Source organism: Suillus discolor (genome assembly GCF_016758755.1).
Source record: "Suillus discolor strain FC423 chromosome Unknown F5147scaffold_70, whole genome shotgun sequence".
Taxonomy (NCBI): domain Eukaryota; kingdom Fungi; phylum Basidiomycota; class Agaricomycetes; order Boletales; family Suillaceae; genus Suillus; species Suillus discolor.
In genome coordinates this window covers 174132-192906 of record NW_024541317.1, presented here as the reverse complement: position 1 = coordinate 192906, position 18775 = coordinate 174132, and the positions used below count along the sequence as shown (strand labels likewise).

The 18775-nt window shown below is 49.2% G+C and overlaps 6 protein-coding genes across 6 annotated transcripts; 2 read left to right on the top strand and 4 right to left on the bottom strand.

The window, feature by feature from the left end:
* The first annotated feature begins 41 nt into the window (after window positions 1-41).
* Window positions 42-1636, top strand: F5147DRAFT_716733 (uncharacterized protein). Its single transcript, XM_041438617.1, has 3 exons — window positions 42-369; window positions 428-603; window positions 654-1636. The coding sequence occupies exons 1-3, from the start codon at window positions 51-53 to the stop codon at window positions 1287-1289; spliced, it is 1131 nt and encodes a 376-aa protein (XP_041288190.1). The 5' UTR covers window positions 42-50; the 3' UTR covers window positions 1290-1636.
* Window positions 1637-1676: 40 nt separating this feature from the next.
* Window positions 1677-8654, bottom strand: F5147DRAFT_716731 (uncharacterized protein). The gene is made up of 31 exons (XM_041438616.1): window positions 7763-8654; window positions 7477-7490; window positions 7335-7449; window positions 7300-7310; window positions 7251-7278; window positions 7165-7223; window positions 7068-7128; window positions 6994-7046; window positions 6932-6972; window positions 6803-6910; window positions 6736-6772; window positions 6505-6654; window positions 6199-6483; window positions 6158-6177; window positions 5753-6004; window positions 5512-5710; window positions 4847-5486; window positions 4745-4798; window positions 4568-4696; window positions 4349-4516; window positions 3464-4215; window positions 3348-3416; window positions 3240-3302; window positions 3091-3180; window positions 2937-3041; window positions 2806-2889; window positions 2699-2759; window positions 2373-2646; window positions 2161-2320; window positions 2056-2104; window positions 1677-2007 (listed from the first exon to the last, which is right to left on the bottom strand). The coding sequence occupies exons 1-31, from the start codon at window positions 8577-8579 to the stop codon at window positions 1817-1819; spliced, it is 5139 nt and encodes a 1712-aa protein (XP_041288189.1). The 5' UTR covers window positions 8580-8654; the 3' UTR covers window positions 1677-1816.
* Window positions 8655-9032: 378 nt separating this feature from the next.
* On the top strand, window positions 9033-10607 carry F5147DRAFT_763562 (uncharacterized protein). Its single transcript, XM_041440647.1, has 5 exons — window positions 9033-9459; window positions 9609-9664; window positions 9827-9884; window positions 9954-10047; window positions 10369-10607. Exons 1-5 carry the CDS (start codon window positions 9105-9107, stop codon window positions 10430-10432), a joined length of 627 nt encoding a protein of 208 aa, XP_041288188.1. The 5' UTR covers window positions 9033-9104; the 3' UTR covers window positions 10433-10607.
* A 1376-nt stretch (window positions 10608-11983) lies between these two features.
* On the bottom strand, window positions 11984-13828 carry F5147DRAFT_656650 (uncharacterized protein; the record flags this gene model as incomplete). The annotated part of the gene is made up of 4 exons (XM_041434146.1): window positions 11984-13234; window positions 13300-13577; window positions 13605-13665; window positions 13709-13828. 4 exons carry the CDS (start codon window positions 13826-13828, stop codon window positions 11984-11986), a joined length of 1710 nt encoding a protein of 569 aa, XP_041288187.1.
* Window positions 13829-15962: 2134 nt separating this feature from the next.
* F5147DRAFT_551628 (uncharacterized protein) lies at window positions 15963-16154 on the bottom strand (the record flags this gene model as incomplete). The annotated part of the gene is made up of 1 exon (XM_041430415.1): window positions 15963-16154. A coding segment is annotated over one exon (192 nt), but the record flags the coding sequence as incomplete, so codon positions are not given.
* Window positions 16155-16515: 361 nt separating this feature from the next.
* F5147DRAFT_584083 (glycoside hydrolase family 20 protein) lies at window positions 16516-18775 on the bottom strand (the record flags this gene model as incomplete). Its single annotated transcript, XM_041431771.1, has 12 exons — window positions 16516-16614; window positions 16667-16818; window positions 16871-16931; window positions 16981-17011; window positions 17070-17110; window positions 17161-17245; window positions 17298-17346; window positions 17404-17767; window positions 17819-17839; window positions 17892-18041; window positions 18086-18181; window positions 18236-18775. The coding sequence occupies 12 exons, from the start codon at window positions 18773-18775 to the stop codon at window positions 16516-16518; spliced, it is 1689 nt and encodes a 562-aa protein (XP_041288185.1).

Sequence of the window (18775 nt, the reverse complement as noted above, 5' to 3'; positions counted from 1 at the left end):
CCTTGTTATTATTAAATGAAACACGCTGGGTCACGTGCTACTCTACGTCCATGTCTAATTCTCCGCTCCTGCCCCGGCCAACGATAGCGGCCACCCGCCCTCTAGCAGCTCAAGTAGGTGGCCATGCAGGCATTGAGACATCAGAAGACGATTCCCTTCTGATCAAACCAGCCCTTCCTCGTGAAATTGAATTTTATCAACGAATCGCCGCAGCAGGCGATCACGAAGAACTCTTGAAGCTTAGAAATTGGACCCCAAAGTTTTTGGGCGTGCTGAAGCTCGAGGGGCAACTCAAAGATTTAAATGCAGTTGGCGATGGAAATATGGAAATAGTTCCCGTACATGGCAATATAGTGCCAGAGGATAAAGATATGTCAATCCGATTCTGCTGTCAGCGCGTCCCGTTTTTTCTTATCTGGTCCAGCACAGCGCCTCGTCCTTGAAAATGTTGCGTACGGCTTTGTGAAGCCTTGTATTCTGGATGTGAAACTTGGGACCGTCCTCTACGATCAAGATGCGCCTCCTGAAAAGCAAGCGCGCATGATTAAAGTCGCTCATAATACTACTAGCGGAGAAACGGGCGTTCGCTTCACAGGATTTCAGGTACCTGCTCATGGTTTTAATACTCAGATTAAACGCTGAAATCGGTGAAGGTATACGGCAATGACTCTTCCGAACCTATCTTGACGCCCAAGTCGTACGGCAGATCGATCAAGAAGGAACAGCTTCCTGACGTTATTGAGATGTTCTTTCCCGTCTCATCTGCACCTTATCCAACACCACCGAACTCTACTGAGACATCAGATTCAAACGTGTCAAAGCCACAATCTGGTCTTCCTGCTATCCTCCTCCACTGCGTTCTCACTACACTTCAAGCCGACCTAGAAGAATTGAAAGCTACCATAGCGAACATTGAGATGCGCATGGTAGGTGGGAGTATTCTCATAGTGTACGAGGGAGACTGGGAACGTGCATGGAAGACACTCTCCATGCCTTCCGGAACCGCCACGAGTGAAGAAGAAGAAGAAGACGACGACGACGAAGTAGAGGTCGAGATAGATGAAAACGGACAAATTGTTCTGGAGTCTATACCCGACGAAGCGATAGAGGAAGAGGAGGAACACCAAGCTCTTTTGTGTTCCCTTTCTCTCATAGACTTCGCACATACCCGACTTATCGATGGGGCAGGTCCTGATGAGGGCGTGTTGAAGGGCATACAGACCATGATCGATCTTCTTAGACAGCGGAAGGACAAGATCGCAGCGATGCTGCCTACGTGCGATGTATAACTTGATTTCGGTCAGTTGTGGTCTAGCAAAATAAATATGACAGTATGAACATCTATAACTCATCTTCCTTGTCTATGTGCCATCATAGGATACGGCTAGGAAGTTGCTGCAGAATGATCCAGTAACACGAGCAGGCTTCTGAATTTCTTACTGCTTGTGTGAAGAACTCCCATTGGGTCTCGAAAGGATCAAGCTATGAAGCAATGGAGAGTGGAAAGCGTTAAAGAATCCATTCTGCTCTAGATAGGCTCGCTATGGTGGCGGTTGAGCATTGAGAGACGACTGGGCGCTCATTTGCTGTACTGTAGCGTATTAAGGGTATCCCAAATGGGGAGTCGCTGCACAACCAGAAAGCCGGAGCTGCCGAATCACTTCAGAACAATTCAAGTACGTATGCATCGCATGATCGTCCGTGGTCACAGCAATGAGATCGAATTGATAAGATGCTGTCTAGGAATAGGTAGCTGAATGTCAGTTAATACGGGATCATAACAATAGCAGAGAAGTCTAATAAATGTGTGTAGATATTAAAGTTGTAGGTCCGTCTTTGATGATGCACGCAGAGCTTTTACAGCCCGTCGCTCTCCATCCTTGGCTCTTCGACTAGCGCGCTCGATTGCATCCTTCCACGATAGAGCTTCTTTGGTTGAAATCGCTCGCAAAACAATGGTATCGCCACCACGCGGGTAAGTAAGGTGCAGGCGAAGCAGAGAGTCCTCTATGGCACGGTGAACTCAAGGTCGTGATAGGTAGAAATATTACGAACCTCGCTCGTTTCTCGACCCCTTTATTTGCACCTCGTTGAGAGGTATGGGCTATCCCACACGTCAGCACCTACTCAAATTCCGGTAATGGCGATAAAAACACTCACAACACGATATAAACCCTTTCCTCCTTCATGAGTCAGCACGAGAATGTCGCTGCATAGGAACAGACGAAGTTTGCGTCCGCTTTTTGCTTTGCTTATTATCCCTTCCTTCAGAAGCTTTCGCGGTCCCAGGTGGCGTGTTGGAGCAGTTAGATCAAGGTGACTGAGAAGACAACTCAGCGCCATCAGGAGCAAATATGCAAGAAAATACGCACCCCTGTCCAATCCACAGATCCTTGCTAATCTCACCCAGCCTTTCCCTCCCTTCTTGCTCCCTTATCGTCTCGTTCACATGCTCTAGAATTTTCTGTGCTGCTTTCAAAGCAGTACTGATGTTTTTTCGTTCCTCGTCATCGCCTGGGAGCTGGATGGAGACTGCTGGAGGCTGTCCGTTAGTTACGGTTTGGATGGAGGTATCAGTCGTCGAGGAGTGATCCGTATATTGAAGGATTTGGCGGATTAGGAGAGGGTATCGGGTGAGGCGTTGCACTGGAATAGAAAGTCAGTTACTAACGGCTATTACGCCTCCGCATGAACGTACTGGGTACGAGGAGATAATGTGATAAATCAAGATTTCGAGCAGAAGGGTCATCACGCAGGCGCTGAGAGAAAGGTCAGTAAACACCTAACAAAACGTTTGTAGCATACCTGAAGTTGAGTAGCAAGGTCAGCATTACTGTCTCTCATGGACTGAAGAACCTTGGCAGCATTGTGCTGGTTCACGCAGTACGACTAAAAACGGTGAATACCAACGATGCGCAGACTAAGGAAGTATGTACCAGATAAAGGTGCATGTTAGGAATGTGAGTCTCCAGAACATCGCCAATGTGGTCGATATAGAGCCGACAGTCTTTCTGACGTTCTTCGAGAACAGAAAGGAATGTCTACAAAGCTGTCAGTCATAGCCAATAAGCGAGAGCACTGAGAAGGTACAGTATTAGTGAGTAGTATGTCTTCGATGTTGGCAAATATAACAGTGGTCGCCTTCTCTCCGAGCGTGCCCATAAGTCGGGAGTAGAACAACTGTCATAGTAACGTGAGCAATCTGAACACCACAATATTAATAGCACTTTGAACCATACTTCAACGATGAGCTGCAGGTCGCGAACGTAATCTGCTTCGGTAGAAATAAGTTCAAAAATTGCCTGCAGATCGTGAGACACAGCAACCACACTACAACATAATCTCACCTCTTGTCGTCGCCGCTCCATCTTAGGAATACCCTCAAGTGCCGACTTGTCCACTAAGCTCGCCCATGACTACTCACCTCAATACGGCGCCCGGTAATAGCAAAAAAGACACGCACCGTGCCAAAACTAGGGCTCTCATCTCCAGTCTCACCACCAGCAGGCGTATTGACGATAGGACCAGATATGACCAACGTTTTCTTTTCTTGTTCCGGCGTACTCGACCTATTTGTATGTCTCCCCAAAAAGCTCAAAAACTGCGATGTACGACTCTCCCAATCTCGATGTGTGAGACTAGGCGCCAAAGACACAGCGGGCGAGCGCGGCGGTGACGAAGGAGAGGTATCAAAGGATGAGACAGACATCCTATTGCTGAAGTTCCCATTCGTCTTCTTGAAAACCTCGTACCGATCGAAAGCGTCGTCCAGATGAGACGTCGAATCGAGCTCAGTATCTGTCAAGTCAACAGTCGGCAATGGCGGAAGAATTTTCGAAGCCACTGGTGCTATGGAAACCCGTTGAGGAGTCACGGGTGGATGGCGGCGCTTCTGTACTGGGGGATTAGGCGGCGCTGTCACACTCGAGCTCGTATCTACAATCAGACCCGCCGCCTCCAACACTCGTTGACGTTCAAGTTCTCGAGCGTGTTCGTCCTCAATAGTCCCGTCTTCAGACCCATCTGATTCGTCATCTGATTCGTCCATCGAAAAATAGTCCTCGCCCTCATCGGAAGACCTGTCAACGTGGTCGTCCTCATCAGGTGATCCGCTGACAGCTGCTGCTCCCGATATATCAGGACGTTCGGCGCTGTCAATGTTAGTCGACGGCTTCTCATGCGGGATCACGCGCAGGAGGGGTGGAGATCCGGCGGCTGTTAACAACGAAAATGGTATTTCCGAATTGTACATGTAAAAGAAAAGCAAAAGAATAGATTTTAGTCTAGTTGCCAACGGCGATCAAGGTTAAGAGGAAAACTCAAGGGGGAGGCGACAAAATCCACGAACCCTCTACTATCTCCAGGTAATCAGCCGGCACGATGAAGACAATTCCGTCTCGTTCAGCTTTCCACCAATCCGCTTCGCCTCTATCTATGATGGAGAGTTCGTCGCCTTCGGCAAAGGGAAGCTCATCTGCGTTCTTCCCTGCGTATGAGTACAACGCAGTTGCTTTCACTACATATGTGATGAACATATCGAAAGAAAGGTACATCGAGGTTTACGCACCTGGTTCCACCTTCTGCACATATGTTTGTGGGAAGAATCCAGATTTGCCATCCTTCACGACGGTGCCATACCACCAGGCGCCTCCTGTCTTGGAAGGATGAGCAGTAATGATCAAGTTCTCAAGAAAACCTGACAAAATAATCAGCAATCAGTTGTACAGATCAACAACGATCATACTAAGATCATCAGGTCTCTGTCCCTCATACGGGTAAAGCGACCACACACGGAACTCTGAAAAATAATCAGTTCGGATTCCCCCCCTACCCCATGACTGCTCACCAGTAGATCTATCAACATCATCCATCATATCAATCGTTGCCTCAGACCCTTGAATCTCTGGCATCACAGATATCTCCTCAGCCGGCTCCTCATCCTCCTCAATAGTAGTTGGTAAGTGATGCACAGTGCCTTGGTCAGCAGCAAGACCAGTATACCAGTCAACCGATTCCTTCTTACTGTGTCCTGAAGTTGACCCTCTGCTCATCTGGGGTGCCTCAGCGATGGATTCTTGGGGTGAAGGAAGCACAAACGCTGCAGGGGCGATGGCAGCGGGAGGCGACGCCGGACGGGGTGCAGCATTGATATGAACGGGAGGAGTAACATCGCCGATGACTTTGCCAGAGGTTGCTGCAGCACTACGGTCATGAGTAACAGCCTTCCTCAATTTTGCTCCTCCTTGGATAGCGTCCAAGAGGGCACTGCGATCACCGGTTGGAGCTGGGGGTGCGATATTGACTGATGGTGGTGGGGGTGCAGATGGTGGAGAGGGCGCAGCGGGTGCGGGTGGTGGCGGAGGTGCAGAAGGTGCAGAAGCTGGCAGCAGAGGTGCAGGACTTCGAGACTTCTCAGGTCCAGCAGATTGCGGCCTTGTAGGCAACAAGGTCCCAAACAGCTGCTGCGCCAAACCATACGCGTGTCCCTTGAACCCAACTCCTCATCACTACTATCATTCTCTTCGTTTCCATTAAGTTATCCCAGTCATCTTCGCTATCACCTCCAGCCGTGTTGTAGGTCGTTTTGCTCGAAGGTCCAGGACTTTTTGGGGGAGCGGGTGTAGTAGGTGGAGGTGCAGAATTGTTGAGAAAGAAGGGGTTGCTGCCACCGTTGCTTGCTGCAGGGGTTGAAACAGTAGATCCCCCCCTCCTTCATCATTCGACTGAAGGGATGGGTACTCGACTTATTTACAGGCGGTGCGGGCGGTGGTGGTGGTGGGAGGAGTAGTAATAGTAGGCGCCACTTCCTCGGGCCCAGACTTGGGCTCTGCTGGAGGAGCAGGCGGTGGTGGCAGCGGCGGAGCAGGAACGAAAGCAAGCTGCGGCGGGGGGGACAGGAGACGTAGGTGTAGCAGGCGTGATGGGGGACACGGCAGATTTACTAGCCAAGAACTGCTTTCGGCGTGCCAGGTATAATTCATCAGCGCGACGCGCCTCTCCTCTTCTTCCTCAAGCTTGCGGAGGAGGGCAGCGTGGTCTTCTCGTTTCTGGCGAAGTGCTGCCTCGCGGGCTTTGAAGTCTGCATCCTCTGGGTCTTCTTGGGTACAGCAGGTACTGGTGAAAGAGCAGGTGCTACGGGAGCTGGTGTGGGAATTACATTATACATAGGTGTTGGTGCTGGAGCTGGGGAGCAGGAACAGGCGAGGGCAAAGAAGATAAAGTTGCAGATGGGCGAAGAGCAAAGCCCTTCCTTGGTGGGGGTGGTGCTGGTGCACGGGGCTTCTGAGCTGGTGACGCAATCTTGGGTGCAGGGGCAGGAGGTGGGGCGGGTAGTAGTAGGTGTTGGCGCGGTAGGCGTAAGCTGAGGAGCCGCCTTGCCTTCCCTAAGAGCCTTCTCGCTTCAAGTCGTTCTCTCCTAAGTCTCTCGCGCTCTTCAGCCTGTCTCTCAGCTTCCTTGGCTTTCTCTTCCGCTTCCTTCTTCTCCTGGGCGAGTCTGTCTTCAACGGTGAGACCCAAGGTAGGTGATACAGTCGACGATGGCGTAGAAAGACCTAGAGCTTGCATACGCTCTTCAAGACGTTCTTGGCTTGGACTTGGACAAATGCTTTGCGCTCTTCGGGTGTCATGTTTTTCATTCCTGAAGCAGGCGAGCGGCTAGGGGCTGGTGGTGGTTGCGATATGTTGTTTGCTGGAGCAGCAGGCGGTGGCGGCGGAAGTACGCGTTGTTGTCGACACATCGCGGTCACCATGGCGGTCACGGTACGACCTATCCCTGTCGTAGTCTCTGTCATCCCTATCGTACCTCGATGCACTGCGAGAATAAGGTCTATCACGGTCATCATCTCGATAACCCAAGGAAGGCGAATGCCCGCCATCTGTATCGTCAAACCGACCAGATCTCTCGTTCCTCCTATCACGCTCTCTGGCATACTCGCGATTCTCCCTCTCTTTCCTCGCCTGGCGGTCCTCGATCTTGCGCTCGAGCTCAGGTACGCGCTCGTGCATGAGCTGCACAAGCTCTCTCTCCAACCTCCTACGTTCCTCCTCTTTGCTCGCGCTCCTCGGACCGCGGGAGACGTAGTCCAGATCTTCTTGCAGACGCTTGATACGGTACCGCAGATCGCCCATCTCACGATCGAGTTCGTCATCGCCCGCATCTGCTACTGCGCTTGCATCGAGCATCTTTTGCGTGTTGGCAAGTTGACGCTTTATATCAGACATATCTGCGGCAGGGCTGTTGTCTTCATTACGCGAGCGCACAGTGCTGCGATCGATGTGCTGCTGCGGGGCTGGTAGAACCCGCCAGGGGGCTCTGCATCGGTATGCTTGTAGACTGTAGCAATCTTGTCGCCCGCCAGCACCTGGTGCAGATGTAGAATTGAATGAACGTTCTTTGAGACGCGAGACAGGAGTGTCGAGACCCAATGGAGAGCGGGCGCGTGTATCATTCTTGAGAATGTCCTTGAGAAAATTAACAGAAGTATCAAGATCTCGAGAGGAAGGAGGGATAAGTTCGGGTGGGAGTTCGTCGGGTATGTCATGCCATTAAGTTCTGGTGTTGCGTCAGTGGTGTAAAGTAGAGAGGAAATGCAAGGACATACTGCGGTAGATCAGGCCCATTGCGACATGGAATTCAGCAAGGTGAGCTTGCCGCGGTTATCAGCGTCAGCAAGGGTCCTGCATAGACATTAGAGACTTGATGCACAATAAGAAAAAATTTGATAATCACCAGATGCGAGCCAGTTCGTTCTTTCGATTCCACTCTGGCCAAAGACCTCGAGTGCGGTCTGACCGCTGATTGAAACCAGTGCTTGGGCGTCCCAGGATCTGAAGATCTGGTCATATTGCTTCTTTTCGGCTTTGGAGAGCGTCCATGGGATCTTGGGTGCAGACCCTATGCCTCGTGCCTGATTATGTTGCTGGAAGGACTGCTGCAAAGATAGACCACCCAACTGCTGCTGGGGAGGGGCAGCAAGCTGGGGAATTCCTCCTGCACCATATGGTGCAGATATATTGGCAGGTAAGAACGAGCTAGACATCATTTGCAACCGTGGATCTACAAAGCCAGTTACTTGGGGTATCAAGGGCGCAGGAGTACGACCCGCAAACCCGGTTGGCTGGGGTACAAGACCTGGGTTTCCACCGAATCCTGAAGACGGACCTCCGAAACGCTGTGGATTTGCGAACCCAGGCTGTTGGTGTAACTGAGGCGGCTGCTGGAATTGGCTTGGAATGGGCGGAACAGGCGGAGGCTGTGGACGAGCCTGCTGCGCAAAGCTACTCCCACCTGGAAAACCCGTAGGCTGGGCTTGCAAGACACCCAGTCTAGAGGGACCCGGGCCCAGGTAGCCTGTCTGTTGAGGCTGCTGGTAAGGCTGTTGCAGTTGTACGCCTGGAAACCCAGTAGGCTGTGGAGCAATTCCACCAGGCTGAAAACCACCACTAGCTATTCCTCCAGGCTGGAAACTGGGTTGTTGCTGAAATTGAGGATTCTGGCCAGGCTGAAACTGTTGCTGCTGTTGACCTGGATAGCCTGTGGACATGGGATACTGAAATCCCGGCTGGCCCCACTGCGACATCGTGCCAGATTATGCCTGTACAAATTCAAGCTAATATGAAAATCGAAGAATGGAAGAAATTACGTCTGGTCGCTGTTGCACACGGTGATGAGACCCTTTAAAGCGGAGATTGCGCAGTTTTTAAGTCCAAATTTAGAATTAGAATTTAATTTATGTAATTAATTGATTTCCATAGGGTTATCTCTCGGAACGCTTTATTGCCGTAATGGCGCCTTGAAGGCAGTCCCCGACGAGTCGTGGTACTAGGTGCCCTGTCACCTTTCCGAAGTACTTCGGCTCCCCCAAGCTCCCGAAAACGAGGCAGTTACATCATAGTAGTACCGTGACAGGTCAAGACCTTCAGCACCGCTCGGTAAGGTATTTTCTGCTCGTGTATAAGGTTAAGCATCGTGCCATCGCGCCCATTGCGCGTCTACTCTTGCCCACCATGCCCGACCTGCAGTCTCCCGCCGCCGTGACCAGGCTACCACACCTGACTTCCAACTTGCATCCTCCTGTATCAGGCGCTAGGCCAACTACAACCTCATGAAGCCTGGTGCTGCCTCCAAGCAAAAAAATGAAGGAGGCATGTTTCTATGTTTTTCAACTTCAACGAAAAATCCCGGAACGGGCGGCATGTTCAAGTCATCGCTGCTGTTCACGAGTGCGAGAGTGATTGGGGCTGATGAGGGCGGGGACACATGCTCATGTTTCACAATACCTGGCGGTAATAATGCTGATACGATACGAGCAGCACAATCCTCCATACCTGGGGGAGATACGGTTGAGGCCAGAAACATCGATGCTGAATCACTCGGTGACAGCGTGTCCGGCATTGTCGGCGCCAAAAGCGCACCCTCAGTCGCCGAGGGCAAAAAAAGTGACGGACAAGTGGAGTTTGGTGCGTTAAAGGGCGCACGCCGCCGTATGCAGTGATGAAACTTGACTTAGGAGCTACATGAATACCGATGGCGGGTTTCTGAACAAGCAAAGAGATAGGTAATGAATTTTTCGTATAGGCGAATCATCGTTGGCGTTGGGGAGCGCCAGGAAGTTGTCCTGTTCGTGGTCAAGAGGTTTTTGCCGTCGCTGTTCCTACTACTCGGGTAAGTTAGAGGCGAATTTGCAGCTGACAAGGTTTTCGAGGTCTTGTCATTACGTGCTTATGTTACGCTACATCGGTAATACTTGTTGCTACCGAAGTGAAGTGACTTCAAGAGGTAAATTCGCTTCACTTCGAAACGTGAGATTTTGATTGACTTCGTTAGTACTCGCTTGTACCTCAGGTCCAAGAACTTTACACAGTCATGGCCCACCAGTTTCACCGTTAGTGACACCAAAGGTTCTTTCAGGACTTTGCGAAACCTCTATCCACCTCTGCATGTATATGTCTAGTATATGACCCCCCTGTAGCATGTCGAGCTGCTGCAGATGCCGAGCGAGAAATACAGCGCTTCTTGATGCTACGGCTAAACGCACAGCTGATATCGTTCGTTTTTGGAGGTACGTGCACTATTTGAGTTTTTTAGCCATTCATCAAATGAACATAATATTTCGTTGCAAAAAGAATATATATTCTCGCTGCTTTTCTGTATCACAATGGATCACGATGGCCTTTCCACGCAGGCTTCACCCTGTCCCCTTCTGAATGAGTTTTCTCCTCCAGCAAAGAGGCATGCACAGATCGGTGTGCTGACCTCTAGCATCAACCGTTCTCGAAGCTTTACAGATACTTAAGTTTCCTTATAAGCACTGGCACGACCGGCTGGATTTCACGCCCTATCTTATTATGATACTGACCGGTATCTAGGAATGCCATAAACTCGGATGAGCTCATTGCAGCAGAGAAGTTCGGAGTCGACGAACTTGCTTAGCTGCTAGAGTCAACCTATCCTACTTCTCTGTGTCGCGCGCCACGAAGCGCACTTCAAATAACTTCGTTGACTCATCGAAGTCTACTGAAGTGTCTCAAATTTCCACTTCAATTCGCTTCAGTTATTCGCGGCAGCGCTAGCTGCACGTACCTTGCTTCTGGGAGCTTTGAGGAGCCGAAGTATGTCAGAAGGGTGGTCACGTAAAAGGGCACTCATCACTCCCCGACTCCTCTGATCACGTACGTGCAGTCTCCGATGATTTGCGCCCACTACTCGAGCAATCTGTTGCTTTCGTTCATAAAAACATATAGAGGATGGACTGTATTTCATGAAGCTTCTACGATGATCAATAAAAGAAAGTCGGGATATCTTCTCAAGTTCTGGCTTCATGTCCGTTTCTTCTCGAGTGCTTCATGCACCTAGGCTAATCTCGTAAAATCTAAGACCTGAAACCCTGCGGCATTAGAAGTATGTAGCTACTAATGCTCTCGAACTGGCGATTTTTATTAGTACAGCTGGGAGCTGAGACGAGGTTCCTATGGTGGCTTCATCCGAATTCTGAAGCCTAAAGTCGCGACAGAAATGTGTCCTACCCTTCCGTTCATGTCGTGGCGGTCCATGGTCACTGCTGCAATCAACAACACGTGCGCGTTCAAGCACTGAGGCCATTAATGATCGGGCAATCGAAAGGGAACGTGGCAGACGAACCTTGCATAACGCGCTTCTGGATCAATCAGCCTGTGAGAAGGAGAAGGAGGGTCTCGAGATGGAAAATAGGTGCATCGGTAGCGGAGAAGGTCACAACCACGGAATCCCATTCATGGCGAGCACCCACAACACAGATAGGAGACTCGGTCCACTTTGATGCTTGATAATAGTGATTGAGATAAGAGCAAACATTCATTTGAGGAACAGTGACCGGCCAAGCACAGCGATACTCCTGCGCCAAATGCTCGTCCTCTACAACTTGCAATTTTTGTCATCGCGTCGCTGTAACTTTCGTTGTTTAACTAGGCACAAGAATTTGCAGGGAAGGATGTCTGCGTCATACTCACGTTCAAGAAAGGCTGGATTGCAAGGAGTGTCCGGAAAATCACAGGAAAGTATGCAAACTATATATCGCTCAAGACACTACAGTTTACGACCTGCAAATACATAGCGTATTGATTCACGGATGTGGCAGTTGCTGACCGACCTGGTTTCCGTACGAGACCGAGCATTTAAGACGGGCCCGGGACATGGAAAGGTATTAGAAGGCGGATGCACTGCGGATATAGCGCACAGGCAATAGACAAACCACGGAACGTGAGAGTGACTAGAAATGGTAGAGTAGATGTATATATGACGAAGAAAGCACTGCCAGAAGATGAATTGAGCCAATAATCAGTGAACCGGTGAGCCTTTCTTGCTGGCGATTAAGTATGTTGTAAGGTAATACAGTTTATAACTACAGTCAACGGCGACGATAACGACAACGACAACGAAGGAACGAAAGAACTAAAAGTATGTAACAACATTCCCAGACGTGAAGGTATTCCATACTTAGCCATTCTAGGAGGTTTCCGCGACGTACAGCGCAGTAGCCGCTGTCGAAGATTTGAGATGCTTGTTGACTTCATCCCAAGTGCTACCAATGCTGTTGACTTTGTCGACACAAGGGAGCCAGGCGGAAATGACGCGAGCGAGAGCTTCAGCATCTGCTATTTGAGACTGGGATATATCCAAAAGTTCCAATGTTTGTAGGGAGGTATGTTGTATTGGCTCAGCATGAGGATCAACGTCGATAGTTGCAAGATTGATTAGAATTTGTAGTGTATGCAATTGTGGACATAGACTGAGCGCTGTGAATAATCCATGGAGGGAAACTTCGGAAGAAGCATGATGATCATCTAAGTCATCTAAGTAGTTGATTTCCAGAGTGCGGATGTGCGGCCAACTAAACATAGCTTGCAAGAGAATGCCATTGTCCAGGTAGATGCAGGGATTATAAAACCAGAGTTGCAGGGTTCGAAGCTGTGTAAAGCAAAGCAAATGTGGAACTGGTGTCAAAGGCTCGCTGTCTGAGGGTCCATGCTCTTCATCAGGAGAACAAATGGTGATTTCTTCTAGAGTCTGACACGCTTTGCAGCAGGACAGAGCATGAAAGAGTTGCTCGGCCTCTTCTGGATACAGATAGAGGGCTGCAAGCTTGAACTTTTTTAGTGAGGGAAATTGCGAGTGTTGTATGACTGTGATGATCTCTGCAGCATCGGCCAGCCCTCGAAAGGAAAGGCTCGTGATGTTAAGGAATGATAAATTCACGATATCTCGTTTTGATAGTGAAGGAGTGTCATCATACCCTTGATCGATTTCCAATTTGAGAAGAGTAGGGAGGCAGGAGAGGTGCTTCCATGTTTCCCAGTTGAGCATTGGACAAGACAGAGTTACAAGCCGCGTGCACCGACGAATCCTATCGGATAGCAGGGACAGCTGACTTGCGATGTCATAATAGCCGTCAGTGTGTATGTACAAATGCTCCAAAGCACTGCAACGTGTCACAAAAGATTGCCGACTCTTGTCGATGTTCAATAGATGACGTGGGTGCAGCGTGAGAGGCAGAAAGTGATTCAAATATGCGATGGAAAGACTTAACGACCTCAGCCTCGGAAATACGTATACATTGGCGGGAATGACAGAGATAAGTTGGAGATGGGTCCTTTCTATGTTCAATGTGCGTATACGGGAGAAGTGACGCAGAAATTGACGGGCCTCATGGGCAGATAATGGCTCGACGCCTTCCGCCCAGGAAAAAATATCATCCCACTGTTATGTGGATGCTCGGTCAGCCGAAAATAAACGAACAAAGCGTAATGAAATCGTGCACTGACCCTTGTACCCCTACGATATATCAGTGGATGTAACCTCGCTACACAGCCTAGCAGTGGTTCTAAGCCATGGATTTCAATCCACAGCAGATCCATCACAGGCTCGTGGAAGATTTTGCATGTCCTTGCAAGCGCTGCAAGCGTCGATGTTATTTGAGTAGGTGGTATTGTGTTCACATAACCGAATCTCTCTGTTTTTTGCCAAGTAGTAGATGGTATTGTGTTCACGTAGGCGAATATCTCCAGGAGGACTTCGGGAACAAGTAAAGCCTGATGCATCACTGGGGTGCGGTAGAGTCAGGACTCACAAGTTAAACTAGGTTTTATGTAAATTGCCTGCGTGGGACCAATATTGACGGGTGTTGTTACCTGCTATTCTCGGAATTCCAGTCAAGATATTTATCATATGCACGTGGTACGGATTCCACTCGAACATTTCGTCAACTTCCATTTCGCCGCGTGACTTCTCGCAGAGCAGAGGCATAAATTTCTCGATATAAGTCAGTTTTTGGTGAACGAGAGCTGTACACATCTTGTATAAGTTGTAAGCAACGGCATGACGCCAAAACCAAGTATGAAAGAGTCTCTTCTACACTTCGTGGGACCAACCACGACGAGTTTCACAGCGTCCAAGCTCCATATTATTGTACAATTGAGCATCCCTCTTGCAATTTTTGTCCTCGCGTCGCTGTAACTTCCGTTGTTTAACTACTAGGCACGAGAATTTGCAGGGAAGGACTCGGACGTCTGCGTCATGCTCACATTCAAGAAAGGCTGGAATGCAATGAGTGTCCGGAAACACAGGAAAGTATGCAGACTATATATCGCCCAGGACACTACAGTTCACGACCTGCAAATTGTAAATACATAACGTGTTCATGGATGTGGCAGATGCTGGCCAACCTGATCTCCGTATGAGACCGGGCATTTAAGACGGCCATGGGAAGGTAGAAGGCGGATGCACTGCGATAGCATGTCAGCAGATACAGTGCACAAGCAATAGACAAGAGACTCGATCGGAAGGGCAGACCACGGAACATGAGGGTGACTGGAAATGATAGAGTAGATGTGTATATATGACAAAGAAAGCCGCAGTCATAGATTGCCAGAAGATGAATTGATCCCCACCTCACGCCAATAATCGTGTTGGAAATCATACTAATCACTGAACCGGTAAGTTCTTGCTGGCGATTGAGTATGTTGAGGTAATACAATTTATGACTACAGTCAACGGCGACGACAACGACAACGACAAGTTACAACGAAGGAACGAAAGAACTCAAAGGTATGTGACAACATTCCCGGGCGTGGAGGTATTCCTACTTAACTATTCTAGAAGGCTCCAGGCGCAGTAGCCGCTGTCAAAGATCTGAGATGCTCGTTGACTTCATCCCAACTTCTATCCATACTTTGAACTCGGTCGACACAAGGGAGCCAGGCGGAAATGATGCGAGCGAGAGCGAGAGTTTCAGCATCCGCTATTTCAGAGTTCGATGTGTCCAATGTCAATGATCGTAGGGAAGTATGTTGTATTGGCTCAGCATCAGGATCGACGTCGATAGTTGCAATACTGATTGGAACTCGTAGAGTATGCAATTGTGGACATAGACTGAGCGCTGTGAATAGTCCATGGAGGGAGACTTCGGAGGGAGAAAAATAGTATAAGGAGTTGATTGCCAGAGTGTGGATGTGTGGCCAACTAGACAGAGCTTGCAAGAGCATGTCATTGTCTAGGTAGATGAGGGAATCCTGACACATGAGCTGCAGGGTTCGAAGCTGTGTGAAGCAAAGGAAATGTGGAATTGGTGTCAAAAACTCCTCGTCTCGGGGTTCCGGTAGACGTTTAGAGTTAAATACACAAATGGAGATTTTTTCTAGAGTATCACACGCATTGCAGTGGGACAGAGCATTAAAGAGTCGCTCGGCCGCTTCTGAAGTCAGATACTTGGCATCAAGCTTGAACTCTTTCAGTGAGGGAAATTGCGAGTGTTGTATGACTGTAATGATGTCTGCACCATTGTACGACCGTCGAAAGGAAAGGCTCGTGATATTAAGGAATGATAAATTCACGATATCTTGTTTTGACAGCAAAGGAGAGACATAATCAATTTCCAAATTGAGAAGAGTAGGGAGGCAGGAGAGGCGCTTCCATGCTGCCAAGTTGAGCGTTGGACAAGACAGAGTTACAAGCCGCGTGCACCAACGAATCCTATTGGATAGCTGATCTGTGCTGCCATCTTCGAGTCGTGGGTCAGTGTGGATGTACAAATGCTCCAAAGCAATGCAACGTGTCACAAAAGATTGCAGACCCTCGTCAACGGTCAACAGATGACATCGGCGCAGCGTGTGAGGCAGAAAGAGGTCCAAAAATGCGCTGGAAAGACTTAACGACCTCAGCATCGGAAATACGCATGCCTCGGCGGGAATGATAGAGAGAAGGTCGGGATGGGCATTTTTTATGTTCAATATGCGTATACGGGAGGAGTGACGCAGAAATTGACGGGCCTCATGGGCAGATAATGGCTCGATGCCTTTTGCCCAGTAAACACGCTCGTCCCGCTGTTATGTAGACACTCGGTCAGCCGCAAAGAAACGAACAAAGCGTAATGAAGTCGTGCACCGACTCTTGTACCCCTATGATATATCAGTGGATGTAACCCCGCTACACAGCCTAGCAGTGGTTCTAACCCATGGATTTCAGTCCACAGCAAATCCATCGCAGGCTCATAGAAGATTTTGCATGTCCTTGCAAGCGCTGCAAGCAATTTCTGGGTTGATGTTGTTTGAGTAGATGGTATTGTGTTCACATAGGCGAATATCTCCAGGAGGATATCGGGAACAAGTAAAGCCTGATGCATCACTGGTACGGTAGAGTCAGGACTCAAATCTTGGTTTTATGTAAATCTAAAAACATTGCCTGCGTGGGACCGCCCGTGCTGTTACCTGCTATTTTCAGAATTGCAGTCAAGATATCGATGTGGGAGCGCTATATATATACACGTAGTGTGGATACAATTTATGTGGATACTTCATGAATATTTGAATCATTAATCATTGTTTAGTGCATCCATAACTCGAACATTTCGTCAACTTCCATTTCGCCGCGGGACTTCTTGCAAAGCCGAGGCACAAATTTCTCACTATAAGTCAGTTTGTGGTGAACGAGAGCTGTCACATCTTGTAAGCAACAGCGCAGGCCAGTTCGGATCAAGTTCTGATTCAAGCGTTCATATCGCATGCGTCCGGTCGAAACGCACACCACTGCGGCTGGAGTGGGATGGCATTGATGCCGCGCTGTACCATCCTGTACCTGACGTCCTGTATCGTTCATATATCATCAAGTACTTCCACATCAAGAAACACTACTTACATGCAAACGAGGAAGTGCCTCGGCGACGTTGAGTGCAGCGCCAGTGGGCTGCTTCCCACTCCAGAAAATTTCTGCTGATGATGCAGCGCGTGGCCACACGATTGGGTCGACATTTTGGGGACCAGACTGTTCACTCCATAGAATTTGCTCGCCTGCAGATTGCTCAGAAAGATCGATTTAACCTCGAGGCTAGATCGTGTTTACCTCCGAAAACAAGTTCGTACTGCGCCTCAGTCAAGTTTGCCAATGGATCAAAGGTATATGCCTAACAAAACATTGTGAGATGCGTGGCCATCTTCGACATTCATACTTACCTCGGACCAGGTCCTGAAGGGGCCGCTACTTCTGTTCTCCCAGGGGATGCCAGTTCAGATCGAGTACATTCGACGATATAAAGACTAACCCAGTTGGGTTGTCTCCCAGCCACTCACCAGCACCAGTATCCTAGGATAATAAGGACATCGTGTTCTGTAGAAAAAAACTCGTCAACTGACCAGGTAGAAGTAATCTGATGGTGCTTGGATGATCCTGAAACCCTTTTCTACCAATGCTGCAGCATCTGCAGAAGAAATCCAAACCCTTTCAATACAGATGAATCAGCGGAGTCAGATCATGATATTGTCATACTTACATCACAATAGTCTCGTTTGAGAGTGTAACATTCCAGTCGAGGGCCATTTCTGAATGACCAACCGTCTTCATTTGATACTGTCATTCAAAGAAAGGGCAGAGTATACCTTCCCATACGACAGGCGTCTTTCCCTGGGCAATCAGTGCACCATGAGTGATCTGTGTGAACGTGTCAAGAGCACCGTTCAGCGTCATGCCAGTCCTCTTAAGCTGCTGCTGCGTGGGATGGTCATTGGTGTAACAGTTCTTGTTGATTTCATCGCCGCCGGTGCTGAAATAATGCGAAGGGAGGGTCTTTGCGATGTTGGTGAGCAAGGAAGCAGTGAAGTTCGCGACCTCTGGGAGTGCAAAACGAAGCTGGCCAGCAGGTGGCTCGCCGGAAAAGAATGCCCATGGACTAGCCTCAAAGCACGCAACATATTCGGGGTAAGCGGCTGCCATGATAGCGGTGTGGCCGGGTGTATCTATTTCCTAGTAGAATGTTTGAGAATTTATTTGCAAAATCGACTGATGAGTGCTAACCATCATGACATCGATACCTCTCTGCGAGAACACCATCAACGAACAACAGACCGTGGTAAAGGGAAACACGTACTGCAGCAGCATACTGCACGATGTATTGGACATCGCTCGCCGTGTAAACTTCTTGAGGAGAGTATGCACCTTTGATGGCGAGCTCGGGATACTGTGCGACTTCGAGTGGAAAGCTCTGACTATCCGTGATATGCCAGTGGAAAGTGTTGATCTGTATAGCTTGTGAGGGACGACAAGACAAGATACCAGGAAAACACTCGCCTTCACCCAGCTCATCGCGTCCAAAGTTCGCTGAATGTCACTGACCGGATAGTAGTGTCTCGAGGTATCCAGTCCTAATCCCCGGAAAGGCTACGTATATGGGTTCATGCATCTGACGTTAAAGTGTCAGTGATAACTGCTCACATATGCAGGAGTGTCCTTGATAGAAATCGGGGCGAGTAAAGTGTAAGTCACTCCTCCATAGTAGTAGAAAAGCTGATTGAAAGTGGTGAGTCCTCTGTACAGACCCAACGTCGAGTTCGCTGTCAACGTAGCAGCCGAGCCGTCTGCTGGAATGACCAGTGCGTACTCCTCACTACGGGTTCCCAGGGGCTTGACAGCTTCTGAAGAAATGGGCTCTACAGCAGCTCCATTCGCGAGGAACAGCGTTAACTTTGAAAGCGTCATCGCGGTGGCAAATGCTGCAGTGTCATTCGCGCCGCGACCTACGACCAGACGTCCAAGTTTGTCATTTTCGAGATAGTACTGTGATTGTGCAACCGCGTCACGTAAATCCGACGGCGCGCCTTCAACCTGCACGTCAAAATAGAATGCGGAGGAGATTTTGAGGGTGGTCAGCCCGGTTTCGAGAGTAGTTGGAATGGGCCAGAGAGCCTGGACACCAGAAGGGAGGAGGCACCCTGCAATGAGCGGTAGGATGATAAGGTAGCGAAAAAAGGCCAT

Coding starts and splice junctions, on each gene's coding strand:
- F5147DRAFT_716733 (XM_041438617.1), top strand. CDS start 51: ATGTCTAATTCTCCGCTCCTGCCCCGGCCAACGATAGCGGCCACCCGC. Junction 370..427: donor TATAGTGCCAGAGGATAAAG/ATATGTCAATCC, acceptor CTGGTCCAGCAC/AGCGCCTCGTCCTTGAAAAT. Junction 604..653: donor TTCGCTTCACAGGATTTCAG/GTACCTGCTCAT, acceptor AAATCGGTGAAG/GTATACGGCAATGACTCTTC.
- F5147DRAFT_763562 (XM_041440647.1), top strand. CDS start 9,105: ATGAAGCCTGGTGCTGCCTCCAAGCAAAAAAATGAAGGAGGCATGTTT. Junction 9,460..9,608: donor TGACGGACAAGTGGAGTTTG/GTGCGTTAAAGG, acceptor GGGGAGCGCCAG/GAAGTTGTCCTGTTCGTGGT. Junction 10,048..10,368: donor CTAAACGCACAGCTGATATC/GTTCGTTTTTGG, acceptor ACCGGTATCTAG/GAATGCCATAAACTCGGATG.
- F5147DRAFT_716731 (XM_041438616.1), bottom strand. CDS start 8,579: ATGTCGCAGTGGGGCCAGCCGGGATTTCAGTATCCCATGTCCACAGGC. Junction 6,655..6,735: donor ACCGCCATGGTGACCGCGAT/GTGTCGACAACA, acceptor ACCAGCCCCTAG/CCGCTCGCCTGCTTCAGGAA. Junction 4,697..4,744: donor ACAGAGACCTGATGATCTTA/GTATGATCGTTG, acceptor TTATTTTGTCAG/GTTTTCTTGAGAACTTGATC.